A 19,723-nucleotide genomic window follows, 5' to 3' on the forward strand; every position below is an offset into this window, starting at 1 on the left:
AATATAAAAAAATGTTATTTGTTTGACTGTAGTTCATCTCAACAGTGACAATTAATGTTACATTCGAGTTTGACAGCTGTTTAACCACAGGCGGGTACAGGAGGGCAAGGAGAGAAGTTTTCACACCAAACAGGATTCTGTATGATTCAACCCCTGTAAGGTCAAACCATCCAATATCTCTTGTCAAAATCCCTGGCTCAAGGCTCTAACTTCATGTATTGGAGAAGCCTCTAAATTGTGCAGAACTAAAATACACATCAGGTGAGAGTTCTGTGGAAGGGTCACGGAACCCCAAATGTTAACTCTGATTTCTCTCCACAGATAGTGGACAGGCTTTGCGAAGAGAGGAAATGAGCTCTTCACTGCAAATTTCCTAGTCACTGACCTACTCTTAAAGCCACAGTACTTATATGGCTAAAAATAAATTTACTACCAATGCTGGAAATCTGAAAAACATAGATTCCTCTATCCTGGATGATGACACTGACATGATAAATACACCACTTGACATCATCATAATCCATACTTCTGATGTTAATCCCATTGCTCTACATTTCCCATACAAGTATTTATCCATCTTCTATATTTTTTAAACCTTTTTGTGCAATAGTTTTATACCTCACAGTGGTAGTCTCAGTCGTGCTTTGATTCGTCTCTCTTAACAGTTTCATATCTTATTACAAACTTTTGACTCCTGACTGGCTAAAGTGAGGACTGCAGATACTGGAGATCAGTCACATTTCTGATGAACGGCTTATGCCTGAAACATCAATACTCCTGCTCCTCGCATGCTGCCTGACATGATGTGCTTTTCCAGCGCCACACTTTTTGACTCTTGACTGGTTGGTGAGTTTTCTTCCTTTTCTGAGAAATAGTTCTATGTTTCTATTCCCTTGTTGTTCAATGATATTAATGCATTACAATTTCTCCTTTTTATCTATCTAATGAGCTGTTGCAACTCAATATGATTTTGGCTGTAGTGTTTTACTAAGATCATTTCTTCCTTCTGTTGAAGGTTTATTCATACTCACTCAGAGTGCAGCTCTGGTAAATCTTGTGATCTGTGCAGTTTATTGAGGATTTGAGCTTGCTGCCCCTTTGCTCCTCATTCTGTTATTTCACTCTGTTGTGGTCATTTAATTTTGCCAGTCTGTAACTTCTGAGACAGGTGAGGCACAGTGGCTCAGTAGTTAGCACTGTTGGCTCACAGTGCTAGGGACCCGGGTTCAACTGGGTGACTGTCTGTGTGGGTTTCCTCTGAGTGCTCCGGTTTCCTCCCACAATCCAAAGATATGCAGGTTAGATGGACTGACCATGATAAATTGCTGATAGTGTTCAGGAATGCATAGGTTAGGTGCAGTAGTCAGGTTTAATGTACGGGAATGGGTCTGGGTGGATTACTCTTCGAAGGGTCGGTGTGGACTTGTTGGGCCGAAGGGCCTATTTCTACACTCTAGGGATTCTATGAAAATTGTGTTCTCAATCCTCAGCTCCTCCATGACTCTGATGGTGAAAACCCATTCTTTAGTGGTGAGGAACTCAAATTTAATGGTGCCAGTTTTAATTCTTTGTTGACACTCCTCACTCAACATCCATATTCACTCGAGGATCGTGAAGTGAAGCTGTAATATTAATGACATTGTATTTGGATGTGTATCTTTTAAACTACTTCTTTGCAAACTGTGGACCATTATCTGAAATTACAATTTTATTGCTGGAACAGCACAGCAGGTCAGGCAGCATCCAGGGAACAGGAGATTCGACGTTTCGGGCACAAGCCCTTCTTCATTCCTGAAGAAGGGCTTGTGCCCGAAACGTCGAATCTCCTGTTCCCTGGATGCTGCCTGACCTGCTGTGCTGTTCCAGCAATAAAGTTTCAACTTTGATCTCCAGCATCTGCAGACCTCACTTTCTCCTCTGAAATTACAATGTTCCAGAGTCCCACATTTGAATAGATTCGCTTCAGTGAATTTATCAATGCCATTGCCACTATTTTGCGCAGACAGTTTACTTCAATCCATCTTGGATAACATCTATGATAATGATGAAGATCTTGCCTTTGAACACAAATGAATTAATACTTGACACTCCTCCAGCCTTATTGAGAAAGGTGAAGATAATTGTGGTCTTTCTTCTCTTGGCTTGTTCTCCACCTAGAGAATGCGATTAGTACCCAATTCATGTATTAAATGAGTAATACCTGTCTGACATACTGACTGTAATGCTCTTGTAAAGCACTTTGCAATGCACAAATTACCTCAATTAATTCTCCAAAAAAATCTCAAGTTAAATATCTTTCAGTATAACTAATTTCTAAAAGAAAGGTTTTAGGGTAGAGGTGCTGAAAACTATTGAAAACTTAAAAAGTAAACAGCTTTGAGGTTTGTTTCTTTTTTAAGTTGTAACAATAAAAGCAGCCTGAATGGGTGTGGTCAAACTCTCACAGAACTAGGACTTTTGGTTTTAGTTTTTCAGGAGTAGCAGTTGTGTTTGGATCTGGTGTTGCAGTACATCTCTCCCTGCTACACACTCTCAGATTCTTTTGATGTTTTCCCTCTCGGGCTGCTGGAGTTGCATGTGAGACAATCTGTTTTCTGAATTTAACCTTTGCCAGGCATGTGGCTATTGGATGTTACTATTTTGGAACAGTAAATTAGTAATACTTACTGAATGTATTATTCTGTTACGCTTCTCAACAGAGTTACAACTAAGTCAATTCTTTTCTTTATTCTTTCTTTAGTTGTTACATTACTTATCGTTAATGAATAAATTGTGTTTTGCTTAACATAAAGTAACTTGACCATTCAAAATGCATCTGGAACACAACACCTTACATTTACCTCCAAAATAAGAAAAGGTTAGGATCTAGGCTACCTTCTTAAAATATTTTGAGGGGATTTGGCCTGGTCCATAACACAATTGTAATCCATTCTTCACCTCACATCTCCTCAGCTTTTATTCTATAGCTGCCAAGTGTTGAGTCACTCCTGAAGTATACACTTCAATCTCTTCAATTAAATCAAAATCAGCTTGGTCTACTGTATTTGCTATCATTTGGGACATCTGCTTTATATTTTCAATTGTGCACTCTCAGGCCTGTCACACCTCATGTGACTCAATCTGAACCTTCGAATTCTGGGTGATATCTGAGCTACTTCCTTTTTATTCAGAAGAGTGATCAATGGCTTTTAGTTTGCTTCCATCTTGAGCTGTAACTTTATTACATAACCTGAACATTTTTCCAATGCCCACATTACTGCTAAAGGTTCTTTGTCAATTAAATCATAGCATTGTTCTGTCTCTCTTACTGATTTAGAGGTACAAAGACTAATTTCCAATTTCTATCTTTGTGCAACTGAAAGTGTATTGCCTCTAATCCTGTTAAAGATGCATCATCTATCACTATGGATGGCAGACGTGGATCACTGTGTGCCTTATGTTTTGAAGTGATGAGGAGTGCCTTGATTTTGTCAAAAGCTATTGTTGACCCTGGTGTAGAAGCTATCTCAAAGGCTTGTTAACCTCTGCTACATTTAGCAAAATCTTATCCACCGATTCACCTCATAAGAAATTTTGTGATATTCTGAGATAGGGGCATTCTCTAATGCCTTTAGTTTTTGCTGTTCTAGCTTAACTTCTGTAGTCTTGGTGATGTACTCATCAAGTTATATCTCCAATCCTGCGACTTTTCATTTCTCCCTCAGTATTAGCCTTACATTCAGTAGGACACGCCTGACTGTTTCAGTTCTCTGGTCATGTTCTTGGATCCATTGATTAGTATATTGCCCATGTCATATAGTATTCCATCAATACCTTTTAATGCATTTTTAATAATTTTCAAATATTACTGGCATGTGATCAATTACAAATGGTAATCTGTTAAAGGCACAGCAAACTAAAAAGTGTAAAAAATTTGTCCGAGATCCAACCCCTAAAACTGCTTTATCAACAACCATCCCTCCATCATAAGGTCAAAATTGAGGATGGTCTTTGATGATTACGCACTGTTTAGCTCCATTCATGACTCCTCAGATACTGAAGCAGTCTGTGTTCAAATATAGCAAGACCTGGACAATATCCAGGCTTGGGCTAAAACGTAGCAAGTAACAATTGTGCCATTTGAGTGTCAGACTACCTCCAACAAAAGAAAATCTAATCACCCCTACACATTCAATGGCATTACCATCACTGAATCCCCCATTATCCGGAAGTTGCTTTTGACCAGAAATCGAACTGGATTAGCCACATAGATACTGTGCCTATAGTGAAGACCAGAAGCTAGGAATTCTACAGCAAGTAACTCGCCTCTTGACTCCGCAAAGCCTGTCCAACATCAAGAAGGCACAAAGCAGGAGTGTGTTGAAATGGTCTCCACTTGCCTGCATATGCGCAGCTCCAACAACACTCAAGAAGCACAACACTAACTGGGATAATGCAGCTGGCTTCAGTGGGACTAAATCCATCACCTTCAACATTCACTCTTTCACCATCAGTGGCAACAGTGCACACTATCATTGTGTGTAGAATAGTAACTCACTAAGGCCTTTCTGGCTTGTACCTTCCAAACTCTCAACCTCTACACCTAGAAGGACAAGGACATAGATGAATGGGATAACTACCACTGGCAAATTTCCCTTGAAGCCACGTATTATCTTAACATGGAACTATATCACAATTCCTTCACTGTAGTTTAGTCAAAATCCTGAAACAGCCTTCCTAACAGCATTGTGGGAGTTCCTTCACTCCAAGGACAGCATTGGTTGAGGAAGACATTTCTCTCAGGTAACTAGGGATGGACAATATAGATTGATGGATGGCGGGCAATATGGATAAATGGATAGATGGATGAATGGGCAGACAATACAGTTAGATGGATGGATCGTTGGGCAGGTGATATGATAGATGGGTGGATGGATGGATGGGTGGGCAATATGGATGGATGGATGGATGGGCGGAAAGAATTAATGTTGTTAAGTTTCTGGAGAGATCATTCAGAGGTAATTGCCAATTACATCCAGATAGAAGAAGATACTGCTTTATTCAACTGAGTTAAATCCAAACAGATTCTGTTTGGAGCTGCACACTGGCTCAGTGATTAGCACTGCTGTCTCACAGTGCCAGGGACTCAGGTTCAATCCCAGCCTCAGACGACTGTCTGTGTGAAGTTTGCACATTCTCCCAGTGTCTGCGTGGGTTTCCTCCAGGTGCTCTGGTTTCCTCCCATAATAAAGACGTGCAGGTTAGGTGAATTGGCTATGCTAAATTGCTCATTGTGTTCAGAGATGTGTGGGTTAGGTGCATTAGTCGGGGGTAAAATGTAGAGTAGTAGGGGAATGGGTCTGGGTGGGTTATTCTTTGGAGGGTCAGTGTGGACTTGTTGGGTCGAAGGGCCTGTTTCCACATTGTGTGAATTCTATGATTCTTATCAAATCATTTCACTCTGACATTACATTCATACCTGAATATCATCTTCCCCTGTTGACATAGTGATTGATGAAATCACTCGTTGCCTTGGCTTACACTCTATTTCCTGTACATCCCTAGCCATAAACGGTTGTGAAACTTTGCTCTTTTCTCCTCATACAATGATATAATTCAACTCAATTGCCCCAGACCCTAGGACAATTATGGAACACATTTCAAAATTCACATGTTTGGTCAGTTATGGCAATCCAATCAACCTTACAGATTAATTTAATTCTCCTGCTTGGGAGAGAATATTTATTTTAAATGTCAGAGAAGTTCAACAATTTCACTTTCCTCACTTCTGAACCTTGCTGTGAATTGGGTGTTTACATTAAGGGCTTTTAATTCATAGAGGAAGCTTGTACTTTTATTTGTTTAAACAATTTAGTTAATCTGATAATACAAAAACACTAACTCATGTATTCATTTTAAATTCTGTGGGGCGGCATCAATTTATCTCCATTCTGACACTCCAGTATTTGTTTTCAGTTTATAGGTTTCTCCCAACAAAGGTTTCATAGTGGTCTTGTGGTGTTTCGAAATCTTGATTGTGCCAATACTTCAAAGAGTTTTTCCTTTTGCATGGCAGTTAGCTGATGAGAAACTCCTTAATAATTACCCATTTTTTGCAAGTTGTGGCATTGTGGTCCCCCACTGGGAGGTCTTCCTTATTGTTTGGCTTGTTTGTGCTGCATCATGGTGTATAAACTGCTTTAAATTTCCCCTCAAGCATTTCCCCGGTTCAGATTTCCGAGCAATCTGTGCCACTTTCACTAGGATTAATTCCTCTTTAGCTTGTAAAACGGTCTTTCAAGGCTTCATTTGCTACTTCAACCATGATCTCGTCACAAATTAACTCTGGGTCCAACCTTTCTCTGCCAGCCTGTAAAGATCAGTAATGAACAAAAAAAAAATCTGTGCTTTACGCAGACCAGTTTCCTTCTATTAAACTTCACCTACTCAGTAATTCAATTTCTGTGAACACAACTAAGAGTGGTTGAAATACATCTTTAGAAAGTGCAGCTTTCTCATCAGTGTCCAGTCTAGCTACTATATGTTTGTGATAGTTCCCACAGACTAATGTAATGTACTGGCCCAAGTTTTCTCATCTTTCTTATCCAGTCCTGAAGCAGACAAAATTTTAACAGATTGTATACATTCAGTTAATTGGTTTTGAAAACGATCTGTTACTTTATTCCTAAAAATATTATAGAATAGACAGTGTAATCAAGTTGTTCCTTGTCAGTCACAATAAACAGCGTGAGAAGGCAACCTATAAATACCTATTAAGAACTGCAGTTTCTGGATATAAATGTCGTGTTCAAACATTTCAGGAAACAGAGAAAATATCAGGAACTTAGAACTATCCTGCGCATTGTTCATTTATCCGATTCTTGGTCATATTTCAGAATTATATTTGCATTATAGGATTAGTTACGCAGCTTGAAAGTTTTATAGTGACTTGAACCTTCACCATAGCGTGAGATAACTATATTGACACAAGCATTTCCCCTCTCAACCAGTTTTAAAGTTCAACCAAGCCCTAGACAAAGATATTTTAACTTATCAACAGTACCATTTAAGGTCATCAAGAAGGAATTTACTTAACACGGTTTTATGTTTATTTGTCTCTCTTTGTATATGTAATATGAACAAAGATCTGACAGGATGTGTAGGATATGAAATCATTGACCTCATGGCCACAAAGCTGTGAATACAAAACAACCCAGTACAGAAATATTTGGAAACCTGCTGAAAATGTCACATAATGACAATAGGCAACTTCAGAGTCAACACGTCGCCTAACATTTTAAAACTTGGCAAGTATTTCAAATTATGCTTAATAAAATATATTTATTTTCATACACACTCGAGAAACCTGCTTTTCTTGTGCCCTATATCTTTACTTACAATAGTTTACTTAAATCTCATTAAGGGTTACCGGACCTGAATTGTTAACTTTGCTTTCTCTCCATCGTTACTGTCAGACCTGTGGAGTTTTCCCAGCAATTTCTGTTTATAGTTCAGATTTCTGGCATCTGCAGTTCTTTGGTTTATTTTAGTACCGGCTCATATCATACTGTTTGACATTGTCTTCAGCAACCTCCCCTGACTTCTCTCCTGGTTCCTGTTTGGTCTCATTCATATTTTGCTTACTTGACAAGTACTGAGTTCTCTCTAATCTTGGCTTCAAACCACACATCTCACCCATAACCAAGTATGAGAGCTTCTCTTCCCACTTCTCTTGAGTTCCATATTAAGTTCACCCTGGACTGCCACTGAACTCCACATTAAAATCCATTCGTGAAGAACATAAGGTAATGATTGGAAAGTGCCTCTTTTCTTTAACAGAGAAATTGCAATGGTAGTTGCAAACAGACATTAAGATTTTATATTATAATCTGGGTTTCAGCTCTGATTCATGCTTCAGTCCCTTTTTCAAAAACATATACTGCATAGTAAAAACTGCAACTTATTGCATACTTCACTTGGTATAAAATGTTGAATGTAGAAGATTTTATAATAATACAAGTTATTATTAGTGGAGATTGTTGGCAATACAACAATGCCTGCATCCCATGAACAAATAAAAAAAATTGTTTTGAGTTACAATCTGGTTTTGCTTGCTTAATTCTTCTTGAACCCTAAAATGTAAAAGCAAGGAGCTAATTGGAAAACAAAGATATTGGCAGAATTTAGTGGAGCCTGCTGCAGTGTCTGTGACTCCGAGCAGCTTGAAAATTGTCTGCATTAAAAGTGCTGAGGAAGACAGGCTGACTAGCCAGGATGTCAACAAACTGCCCCGGAGCCCATTGTATTTTAATGGTGGCTCAAAGATTACATGAAACTCATTCAGGTGTCCACCATCTCCAGAACGTTGTCCGGCATCCAAATAAAGCGGTCTTTTATTCACTGGTGTTTGGTGCATGGTCAAGGAACTACTGAAAGCCATCCCTGGGCATTACATCCAACACCCAATTTTCTCCTTCACTGGTGACCCTCTCTCTGTGACCTGCCCTTGCTCTTCTGAAATCCTGAGCCCACAACTTCTGTTCGACTGACAGTTCATGGCCAAGAGCTCTGCCCCACCTTGGAACTTGGTCGTACAGGAGGCTTGACAGTATTGTCGGTAAGTAGATGCTTTACCTCATAATTTTATCAAGATTCTTGGTAGAAGATTACACAGGGTTCCCATGGTTCTCCAAACAGTGACTAGGACCCCATAGCCAGAACCAAATTCCAATTATTATTACTGCAAGAGAAAGTGGCAATGATTTTTATGTAACATTCCCCAACCTCAACATGGGAAACAGCTAGATTTGTTAGTGTTTGCTGAACAGATTACAAATAGGGCCTCATTATGCAAGAGAACTTAAGACCTCATATTCCACATGAAAAGGATAAAAACAATAGGAATATACAGTCAATCAACAGATTTTAGGTGGGATCTACATATCAGGTTGAATGGCCAAGTTAACTTAGCCAGGAGATTCACTGCAAGGAAAGAGGAGTGAGGCTCAGACAGCCATCTTAATTAACATCATTGTCAAGGATTTATTAGATGAGGAAAGCTCTGAATGTTTTTTTTCCAGTAATTTATAAAGTTATTGCTCCTTTTCTGTATGATATCGCGCCTGACAGATTTAGATGTGTATCTTAACAATGATAATCCATGGTCCAGTGGTTTCAGCATGTATTTAGAATTGCACCCATGAAACATGCATCATTTATTCCAGGAGACGATCCACGATTGAAAAGGAAGCCTAATTTGCCTGCAATAACAAGCACCTTCATCACTAAGACCATGTTTAGCTGTCCACATTAAAACAAAATTCAACATAGCTGCCTCGAGCAACATCACAGTTTCCGATCCTGCAGGAGTAGCACATGTTCCATTAGATGGTAGTCATAATTATTGGATCTTTGCATTAATCAAGACAATAATAAGGCTTCTGACCCACAAGAAAAGTTATTATTGACTGGTTCAAAGCATAATCAACCAGGGAATGAGCTTCCTTTCATCCTACAGCAGCTGAGAAAAGCTGCAGAAGGAAACGCAAGGTAGATATTAGGGCATAATATTCATATCTCAGATGAAATGTAAGATATCATTCAAATTGTTTTAGGTAACTATATTTATGGATTAATTAAAAATGCAGTCAAACACACTAACCTTGGACCAGATTGCTGCACAAATTCCTAGAACCGGACTCACAGCCAGAATCACCAGTGCTAGTTTCCATCCTTTGATAAAGCCAACCACAAAACCCCCTATAAAGGAGGCTAGTGATTGTATCAGCAAGCCTATTTTATCACCAATTCCTTCACTTATCTTTGCAATATCACTGCAAAAGAAAGAGATTGTAACATAAGATCATCATCTGCTAAAATGTCAGTTCACTGTGAGTCATGTTCAATACAAAAACGTTTTATACAACAGGCTCTGTTAAACCTATCCCACGTCTGACTTCTGGCATGAATGCAGTTCTGGTGCCTTCAGATCATCAAAATCAGAGGCTTCCCATTCAAAATGGATGATGGCATACTCCCTCTTCCCACAAATGTATTGAGATATTTTCCCGAATCCACCTGTTCAGAGATGCAATTACACACATCTGAAACAGGTTGGTTGTGAACTCGGGTCTCCTAGTTCACAAGGACACAGACACTGTACCACAAAAATCTTCCAACAACTTAAAAACAGATTATCCAGGCATAATCAATTTGCTGTTTGTAGAAGCTGGACATGTTGTTTTGTTCCTTGCCAAACTTCAAAAGGAACTTAATTGGCTGCAAAGTGATGTGAAATATCCTGAAGTTCTGAAAGGTACCACATAAACGTAAGCCTTCCTTTTAATTTAATAGATATTACTAACAAAGGTTTTCACATGAAACAATGAAGTTTACGCTGGGTACAATATAAGTTCATAAGCCATAGGAGCAGTAGAAAGCCATTCAGTCCATTAAGCTTGCTCCACCATTTAATGAAGTCATGGCTCCTCTGATAATCCTCAATTCCCCTTTTCTGTGTTTTCCCTATAACCCTCATTTCCCTACTGACTAAAAATATATCTCAGCCTTGAATAGATGTAGCCTCAACAACTTTCTGCAATAAAGAATTCAATGGATTCACTACCCTCAGAGATGGCATTCCTCATCTGTCTGAAATGTATCCAATCTCTCATTCTGAGATGATGCCCTCTGTTCCACAAAAGACTCTCCCACTAAAGGAAGCAACCTTTCCACATCTACCTTGTCAAACCCCCTAAGAATCTTGTATTTTTCAATACGTTTGCCTCTCATTCTTCTAAATTCCAAAGAATACAGGCCCAATCTACTCAACCACCTTTCAAAACACAGTTCCTCCCGACCCAGGACTCAAAATGTCAGTAGATAAGGGACCCAAAACTGTTCACAGCATTCAGTCGTGCACTGACTTATGCCTTGTAAAGTTTTGCCAAAATCTTCCTCCTTTTATATTCCATTCCATTCAAAAGAATGGACAAAATTTCATTTACCTTCTTAATTACTCACTGAACTTGGATACTAGCTTTTTGTGCTTCATGGACTAGGAATTCCAAATCCATCTGTTCCGTAGTTTTCTACAGTCTTTCTTTGTTCAAATAATATTCAGCTCCTTTATTCTTCCAGTCAAAAATCTGATGATGTTTAATGATCTGGGTTTAATCAATCTCTGGTTGAATCGATAACATATTGTTTTGGCCCAAATGCATTCTATGGTTTCTTCCTCATGGCATCCTCTGGCAAACTGACTATCCTAATCTACAAGAAGATTAAAAGGCACCCGTGATTAACGTACTGCCTTTATTATACATCCTCAATTATTTCCTGACTTAGTCTCTATCCCATTGTGTAGCTACTTTAGGGGGCCTGGAAAGTACTCCTATTAATGTCTACTTTCCCTTTTTATTTCTTAATTCACCTTTATGAATTCTACATCTACCAATTCAAGACCATTTAGAGTCATAGAGATGTACAGCATGGAAACAGACCCTTCGGTCCAACCCGTCCATGCCGACCAGATATCCCAACCCAATCTAGGCCCACCTGCCAGCACCTGGCCCATATCCCTCCAAACCCTTCCTATTCATATATCCATCCAAATGCCTCTTAAATGTTGCAATTGTACCAGACTCCACCACATACTCTGGCAGTTCATTCCATACACATACCACCCTCTGCGTGAAAACGTTGCCCCTTAGGTCTCTTTTATATCTTTCCCCTCTCACCCTAAACCTATGCCCTCTAGTTCTGGACTCCCCAACCCCAGGGAAAAGACTTTGCCTATTTATCCTATCCATGCCCCTCATAATTTTGTAAACCTCTATAAGGTCACCCCTCAGCCTCCGACGCTCCAGGGAAAACAGCCCCATGCCTGTTCAGCCTCTCCCTGTAGCTCAGATCCTCAAATCCTGGCAACATCCTTGTAAATCTTTTCTGAACCATTTCAAGTTTCACAACATCTTTCCGATAGGAAGGAGACCAGAATTGCACGCAATATTCCAACAGTGGCCGAACCAATGTCCTGTACAGTCACAACATGACCTCCCAACTCCTGTACTCAATACTCTGACCAATAAAGGAAAGCATACCAAACGCCTTCTTCACTATCCTATCTACCTGCAACTTCACTTTCAAAGAGCTATGAACCTGCACTCCAAGGTCTCTTTGTTCAGCAACACTCCCTAGGACCTTACCATTAAGTGAATTAGTCCTGCTAAGGTTTGCTTTCCCAAAGCAGCACCTCGCATTTATCTGAATTAAACTCCATCTGCCACTTCTCAGCCTATTGGCCCATCTGGTCAAGATCCTGTTGTAATCTGAGGTAACCCTCTTCGCTGTCCACTACACCTCCAATTTTGGTGTCATCTGCAAACTTACTAACTGTACCTCTTATGCTCGCATCCAAATCATTTATGTGAATGCCAAAAAGTAGAGGGGCCAGCACCGAAACTTGTGGCACTCCACTGGTCACAGGCTTCCAGTCTGAAAAACAACCCACCACCACCACCCTCTGTCTTCTACCTTTGAGCCAATTCTGTATCCAAATGGCTAGTTCTCCCTGTATTCCATGAGATCTAACCTTGCTAATCAGTCTCCCGTGGGGAACCTTGTCGAACGCCTTACTGAAGTCCATATAGATCACATCTACTGCTCTGCCCTCATCAATCTTCTTTGTTACTTCATCAAAAAATTCAATCAAGTTTGTGAGACATGATTTCCCACGCACACAGCCATGTTGACTATCCTTGCCTTTCCAAATACATGTACATCCTGTCCCTCAGAATTCCCTCCAACAACTTGCCCACCACTGAGATCAGGCTGACTGGTCTATAGTTCCCTGGCTTGTTCTTACCACCCTTCTTAAACAGTGGCACCATGTTTGCCAATTTCCAGTCTTCCGGCACCTCACCTGTGACTATCGATGATACAAATATCTCAGCAAGAGGCCCAGCAATCACTTGTCTAACTTCCCACAGCGTTCTTGGGTACACCTGATCAGGTCCTGGGGATTTATCCACCTTTAACCGTTTCAAGACATCCAGCACTTCCTCCTCTGTAATCTGGACATTTTGCAAGATGTCACCATCTAGTTCCTTACATTTTATATCTTGCATATCCTTTTCCACAGTAAAAACTGATGCAAAATATTCATTTAGTATCTCCCCCATTTTCTTTGGCTCCACACAATGGCTGCCTTGATGATCTTTGAGGGGCCATATTCTCTCCCTAGTTACTCTTTTGTCCTTAATATATTTGTAAAACCCCTTTGGATTCTTCTTAATTCTATTTGCCAAAGCTATCTCATGTCCCCGTTTTGCCCTCCTGATTTCCCTCTTAATTATATTCCTACTTTCTTTTTTACTCTTCTGAGGATTCACTCGATCTATCCTGTCTATACGTGACACATACTTCCTTCTTTTTCTTAACCAAACACTCAATTTCTTTAGTCATCCAGCATTCCCGATACCTACCAGCCTTCCCTGTCACCCTAACAGGAATATACTTCCTCCTGATTCTTGTTATCTCATTTCTGAAGGCTTCCCATTTTCCAGCCATCCATTTACCTGCGAACATTTGCTTCCAATCGGCTTTTGAAAGTTCTTGCCTAATACCGTCAAAATTGGCCTTTCTCCAATTTAGAACTTCAACTTTTAGATTTGGTCTGTCCTTTTCCATTACTATTTTAAAACAAATAGAATTATGGTCGCTGGCCCCAAAGTGCTCCCCCATTGACACTTCAGTCACCTGCCCTGCCTTATTTCCCAAGAGTAGGTCAGGTTTTGCATCTTCTCTAGTCGGTACATCTACATACTGAATCAGAAAATTGTCTTGTACACACTTAAGAAATTCCTCTCCACCTGAACCTTTCACACTATGGCAGTCCCAGTTGATGTTTGGAAAGTTAAAATCCCCTACCATAACCACCCTATTATTCTTACAGATAGCTGAGATCTCCATACAAATTTGTTTCTCAATTTCCCTCTGACTATTGGGGGGACTATAATACAATCCCAATAAGGTGATCATCCCTTTCTTATTTCTCAGTTCCACCCAAATAACTTCCCTGGATGTATTTCCAGGAATATCCTCCCTCAGCACAGCTGTAATGCTATCCCTTATCAAAAATGCCACTCCCCCTTCTCTCTTGCCTCCCTTTCTATCCTTCTTGTAGCATTTGCATCCTGGAACATTAATCTGCCAGTCCTGCCCATCCCTGAGCCAAGTTTCCATAATTGCTATGATATCCCAGTCCCATGTTCCTAACCATGCCCTGAGTTCATCTGCCTTCCCTAATATGCCCCTTGCATTGAAATAAATGCAGTTTAATTTATTAGTTCTACCTTGTCCCTGCCTGCCCTGACTGTTTGACTCACTTCTGTTCTCAGCTGTACCTGTCTCAGATCGATCTCTTTCCTCACTACCTCCCTAGGTTCCCCCCCCCCCCTCCCCTTACTAGTTTAAATCCTCCCAAGCACAGTTCTAGCAAATCTCCCTGCCAGTATATTAGTCCCCTTCCAATTTAGGTGCAATCCATCCTTCTTGTACAGTTCACTTCTACCCCAGTAGAGATTCCAATGATCCAAAAATGTGAATCCTTCTCCCATACACCAGCTCCTCAGCCATGCATTCATCTGCTCTATCCTCCTATTCTGGCACTCACTAGCTCGTAGCACCGGGAGTAATCCAGATATTACTGCCCTTGAGGACCTCCTTTTTAAATTCCTGCCTAACTCTCTGTAATCTCCCTTCAGACTCTCAACCTTTTCCTTTCCCATGTCGTTGGTTCTAATGTGGACAATGACCTCCTGCTGGTCCCTCTCCCCCATGAGAACATTCTGCACCCTCTCTAAGACATCCTTGATCCTGGCACCAGGGAAACAACACATCATTCTGTTTTTTCCCTGCTGGCCACAGAAACGTCTGTCTGTACCTCAGACTAGAGAATCCCCTAACACAATTGATCTCTTGGAAGCCAACGTATCCCTTGTTGCATTACAGCCAGTCTCAATACCAGAAACTTGGCTGTTCGTGCTACGTTCCCCTGAGAATCCATCACCCCCTACATTTTCCAAAACAGCATATCCACAAAAGACTCCTGCTCTAGCTGCCTACCTCTCTTACCCTTCCTGGAGTTAACCCATCTATGTGACTGTATCTGAGACTTTCCTCCCTTTCTATAACTGCCATCCATCATGTACTGTAGCTGTTGCAAATTCCTCATCGCTTCTATTTGTCTCTCCAACCGATCCACTTGATCTGATAAGATTTGCATCCAACAGCATTTATGGCAGATATAATCCACAGTAACCCTTAAACTCCCACATCTGACAAGAAGTACATATCACTTCAAAGGCCATTTTTGCTCCTTCACAATCTACAGACCCAGAAAATGACACTGTCTTATTCCTTGACAAACACTGTCCCAGGTTAAATTAATAGCTATGGCTTATATTTTAAGTTTAATCAAGAGACTTATCTCCAAAAACATATAATGAGGAAATAATCCACTGTAGCCACTACTGCAGCCTTTCTATTGGACAGACTTAAAACAACAATTAACTTATCTGATTCTGTGCTGTGAACTTCACCCAAGTTCCTCCAAGATTAGTTGTGAATTTCACTGTTTGTTAATTTTCCCAGATGCACTCCGATGTCCAGCGATACACGAATTCAAACAGCAAAGGCAGTAACTGTGCAGGTTCTCTCTCTCTCTTTCCTGCACTGTCCTCACCATGTGCTTCCTTTGTCTGCTCTTCTCCCTTTTAAACTGCTGTTGTTTTGACTTTTTTTTTCCAAAGTTCCAAAACAATGCAACAGCATAGAAAACAGTAATTGCTGCTCCTGGAATTCGGGTAAATCACCTCCAAAACCCAAAATACCTCAAAAAAAAGGAGCAGCTCTTCCATCCCATACCAACAATGCTACACCATTACCCTTCACTTCTTGCAGGTTCTTTTGAAGAGACACACCCCCCCTGAATATTTAATTCCCAACTGTGATTTCCTTGTAATTATGTAGCCGTATAGACTATAAGATCATACCAGTTAACCAGTATCGTACCATTAATTTTTTTGTTATAAATACTATTAGCATTCAAATAAGAGATCAATTTTGCACTTTTACCCTCTTTTCTGATCCTACTTACTGCAATTTTATCTGTTTTTGTGTACTCCTGTCATACTCTGGGTATCATTGTAGCTGCCCTGTAATGCTGTCATATCCATTTGTTTTGTGAGTCTTCATTTCCCCTCTCCTAAAGGAACCTCTAATTAGTTTAAAGCCTTCTCTACAGCCCAAGTTTGTTTGATATTCCATGTTTCAAGTAAAGTCCATCCCACCAGAACAGCTTACATTCAGCCCAGTACTGCTGCCAGAATCCCACGCAAAAACAATGAAGTCCGACTTAAAAGCAAGATGCACCCGATTGCATATTAGTTTGTGAATCGCCATTGGAAATAAGCAGGTCTCAAACATGTGTAGCTCACCCAGCCATTTCACAGTCATTTCAAAGAGCCATCCTCATCCCTGTGAGTCTGGTGTCACATGTCAGCAATGCTAGGTAATTTTGTTCTAATCCAGAGTGCCGCTTGTCAACACTAGTACTGTTAAAAGGAAATGTTGTGGTTCTGTTCGCCGAGCTGGGAATTTGTGTTGCAGACATTTCGTCCCCTGTCTAGGTGACATCCTCAGTGCCTCCTGTGAAGCGCTTCTGTGATGTTTCCTCCGGCATTTATAGTGATTTGTACCTGCCGCTTCTGGTTGTCAGTTCCAGTTGTCCGTTGCAGTGGCCGGTATATTGGGTCCAGGTCGATGTGCTTATTGATTGAATCTGTGAATGAGTGTCATGCCTCTAGGAATTCCCTGGCTGTTCTCTGTTTGGCTTGTCCTATAATAGTAGTGTTGTCCCAGTCAAACTCATGTTTGCTTGTCACCTGAGTGTGTGGCTACTAAGGATTGCTGGTCATGTCGTTTCGTGGCTAGTTGGTGTTCATGGATGCGGACCGTTAGCTGTCTTCCTGTTTGTCCTATGTAGTGTTTTGTGCAGTCCTTGCATGGGATTTTGTACACTACGTTGGTTTTGCTCATGCTGGGTATCGGGTCCTTCGTTCTGGTGAGTTGCTGCCTGAGAGTGGCTGTTGGTTTGTGTGCTGTTATGAGTCCTAGTGGTCACAGTAGTCTGGCTGCCAGTTCGGAAATGTTTTTGATGTATGGTGGTGTGGCTAGTCTTTTGGGTTGTGGCATGTCCTCATTCCATTGTCTTTCCCTTAGACATCTATCGATGAAATTGCGGGGGTATCCGTTTTTGGCGAATACATTGTATAGGTGTTCTTCTTCCTCTTTTTGCAGTTCTAGTGTACTGCAGTGTGTTGTGGCCCTTTTGAATAGTGTCTTGATGCAACTTCTTTTGTGTGTGTTGGGGTGGTTGCTTTCATAGTTTAGGACTTGGTCTGTGTGTGTGGCTTTCCTGTATACCTTTGTGGTGAATTCCCCGTTAGGTATTCTCTGTACCATCACGTCTAGGAATGGGAGTTGGTTGTCCTTTTCTTCCTCTCTAGTGAATCGGATTTCTGTGAGTGTGGCGTTGATGATCCGGTGTATGTTTTCTATTTCTGTGTTTTTAATGATTACAAAGGTATCATCTACACGTCTGACCCAGAATTTGGGTTGAATTTGCAGTAAGACTGTTTGTTCTAACCTTTGCATTACCACTTCTGCTATGAGTCCGGAGATGGGTGAGCCCATGGGTGTGCCGTTGATTTGTTCATATATTTGGTTGTTGAATGTGAAGTGTGTTGTGAGGCACAGGTCCAGTAGTTTGAGTATGCAGTCTTTGTTGATAGGTTCCCCGTCTTGTTGCCTGGAGGAAGAACGCCTCATCTTCCGCCTCGGAACACTTCAACCCCAGGACATCAATGTGGACTTCAACAGTTTCCTCATTTCCCCTTCCCCCACCTCACCCTAGTTCCAAACTTCCAGCTCAGCACTGTCTCCATGACTTGTCCGGACTTGTCCTACCTGCCTATCTCCTTTTCCACCTATCCACTCCACCCTCTCCTCCCTGACCTATCATCTTCATCCCCTCCCCCACTCATCCATTGTACTTTATGCTACTTTCTCCCCACTCCCACCCTCCTCTAGCTTATCTCTCCACGCTTCAGGCTCACTGCTTTTATTCCTGATGAAGGGCTTTTGCCCGAAACGTCGATTTTGAAGATCCTTGGATGCTGCCTGAACTGCTGTGCTCTTCCAGCACCACTAATCCAGAATCTGGTTTCCAGCATCTGCAGTCATTGTTTTTACCTCATCTGTTTTGTATGTCCAGCAGGTTGGCTATTGTTTCTCTGGCTAGGTCAAAAGTAAATTCCTACTTTAAATTAAACTTGCCTAAAGGTCAAATAAAATCAAAGTGCTGGAGAAACTCAGCAGATCTGGCAGCATCTGAGGAGATAAAGCAGAGTCAATCTTTCAGCTACAGAGGCTCTTCCCCAGAACATTGTTTTGGTATGATGCAGGGAGAAACTGAAGGAGATGGCCAAGAGCTGGTGCTCAGCCCCCACAATATAGAGGTCAGCAATCCCCAGACAACAATAGCACCACCCTTGTTCACAGGTTTGATGACTAAGTCAGGACTGGATCAGAGAGTATGGAGTGCATTGAGTTCAGCAGAAGATAGGTTCAAATGGGTTGTTGGTTGGTGGTGGTGGTGTATGTATGTATGTGGGGAAGGGGCAGAGAAATTAAGGTGACCACAGTCAAGTTTCCAGTTCTTAATGGGTTATTAACAGGTCATAAGCCAGAGGGAGGGATCCAGGTGGAGAGAGCGTCTGGGAGGTGGACGAAGGGATCTGTGGGACAGGGAGAGGCTTCTTGTCTAAAGAAATACGCACAAAGGCAGAGGAAGATGATGATATCCTCAGATCGTAACATCTAAGTTGAACTCTGACACTCATTCAAAATCTGAGCATCAACCATTAACCTTGTCATCAAATACTCACTTCACCTTAAAGCTTTCTCCTGGGAGAGAGCAGCTAAAAAATCTCGGCCAATCATGGGACAGAAACCTGGAAAATTCCTTTCAATGACCTCTTTAGGTGACTGAAACTGTTCCAGGAGATACTTTTGGATTTACATTTGAGCAGGGAAAAACAAACAGAAAATCTGCAAAATCCCAGAGAGGGCAGGATGGATCAAATGATAAAAGGTTTTATCTTGTAAAGCCAGAAAGGAGAAGTGATGAGTCAGACGAAGAAAGACAAGGACAGTGCTAACGTCCTTAAATGTGAATCTCAGAGGCCCCGGATTCATATCTTACCACAGCAGCTAGCTAAAATTAAATTCAATTAATAAACCTGGAATTGCAAATGTTGAAGGTAATGGTGACCTTGAAATAATGATGAGTTATTCAAACCACTTATGTGGTTCCCTGACATCATTTAGGGAAAAAATGTGCTGACCTGGTTTGGCCATGTGACTCCAGATTCATAATCATTTGCTATTCACTTCCCTCTGAAATGGCCTAAAAAGCCACTCTGTTCAGGGGTAATCCAGGATGAGCACTAAATGCTAACAATAAACATCCCAATTTCACAAAAGGATAAACAAAAAAATCTCTTTGGGTGTGTGAATGACAGGATAGCTTCCATCTCAATGTAAAGTGAAGAAAATGAGAAAACTGCAGGAAACAATCTCTTGCTTTTCTAGTCCTGCATTTCTCCTCATTCTGATGAAA

General features: G+C 40.9%; 1 protein-coding gene across 2 annotated transcripts in view; it reads right to left on the reverse strand.

Annotated features, from left to right (window-relative positions):
• The window catches only part of abcb4 (ATP binding cassette subfamily B member 4), a 129,705-nt gene that overhangs the window by 71,785 nt on the left and 38,197 nt on the right, over nt 1–19,723 (reverse strand). For both annotated transcript variants that reach the window (XM_087987334.1, XM_043690329.2), the window contains exon 7: nt 9,641–9,812. In XM_087987334.1, coding sequence (XP_087843460.1) covers nt 9,641–9,812 — 172 coding nt within the window. The remainder of the gene's footprint in view (nt 1–9,640; nt 9,813–19,723) is intronic.

Source organism: Chiloscyllium plagiosum, unplaced genomic scaffold, assembly GCF_037043375.1.
Source record: "Chiloscyllium plagiosum isolate Xiang-an unplaced genomic scaffold, Cpla_swu_hap1 HiC_scaffold_5, whole genome shotgun sequence".
In the NCBI taxonomy this organism is placed as follows: domain Eukaryota; kingdom Metazoa; phylum Chordata; class Chondrichthyes; order Orectolobiformes; family Hemiscylliidae; genus Chiloscyllium; species Chiloscyllium plagiosum.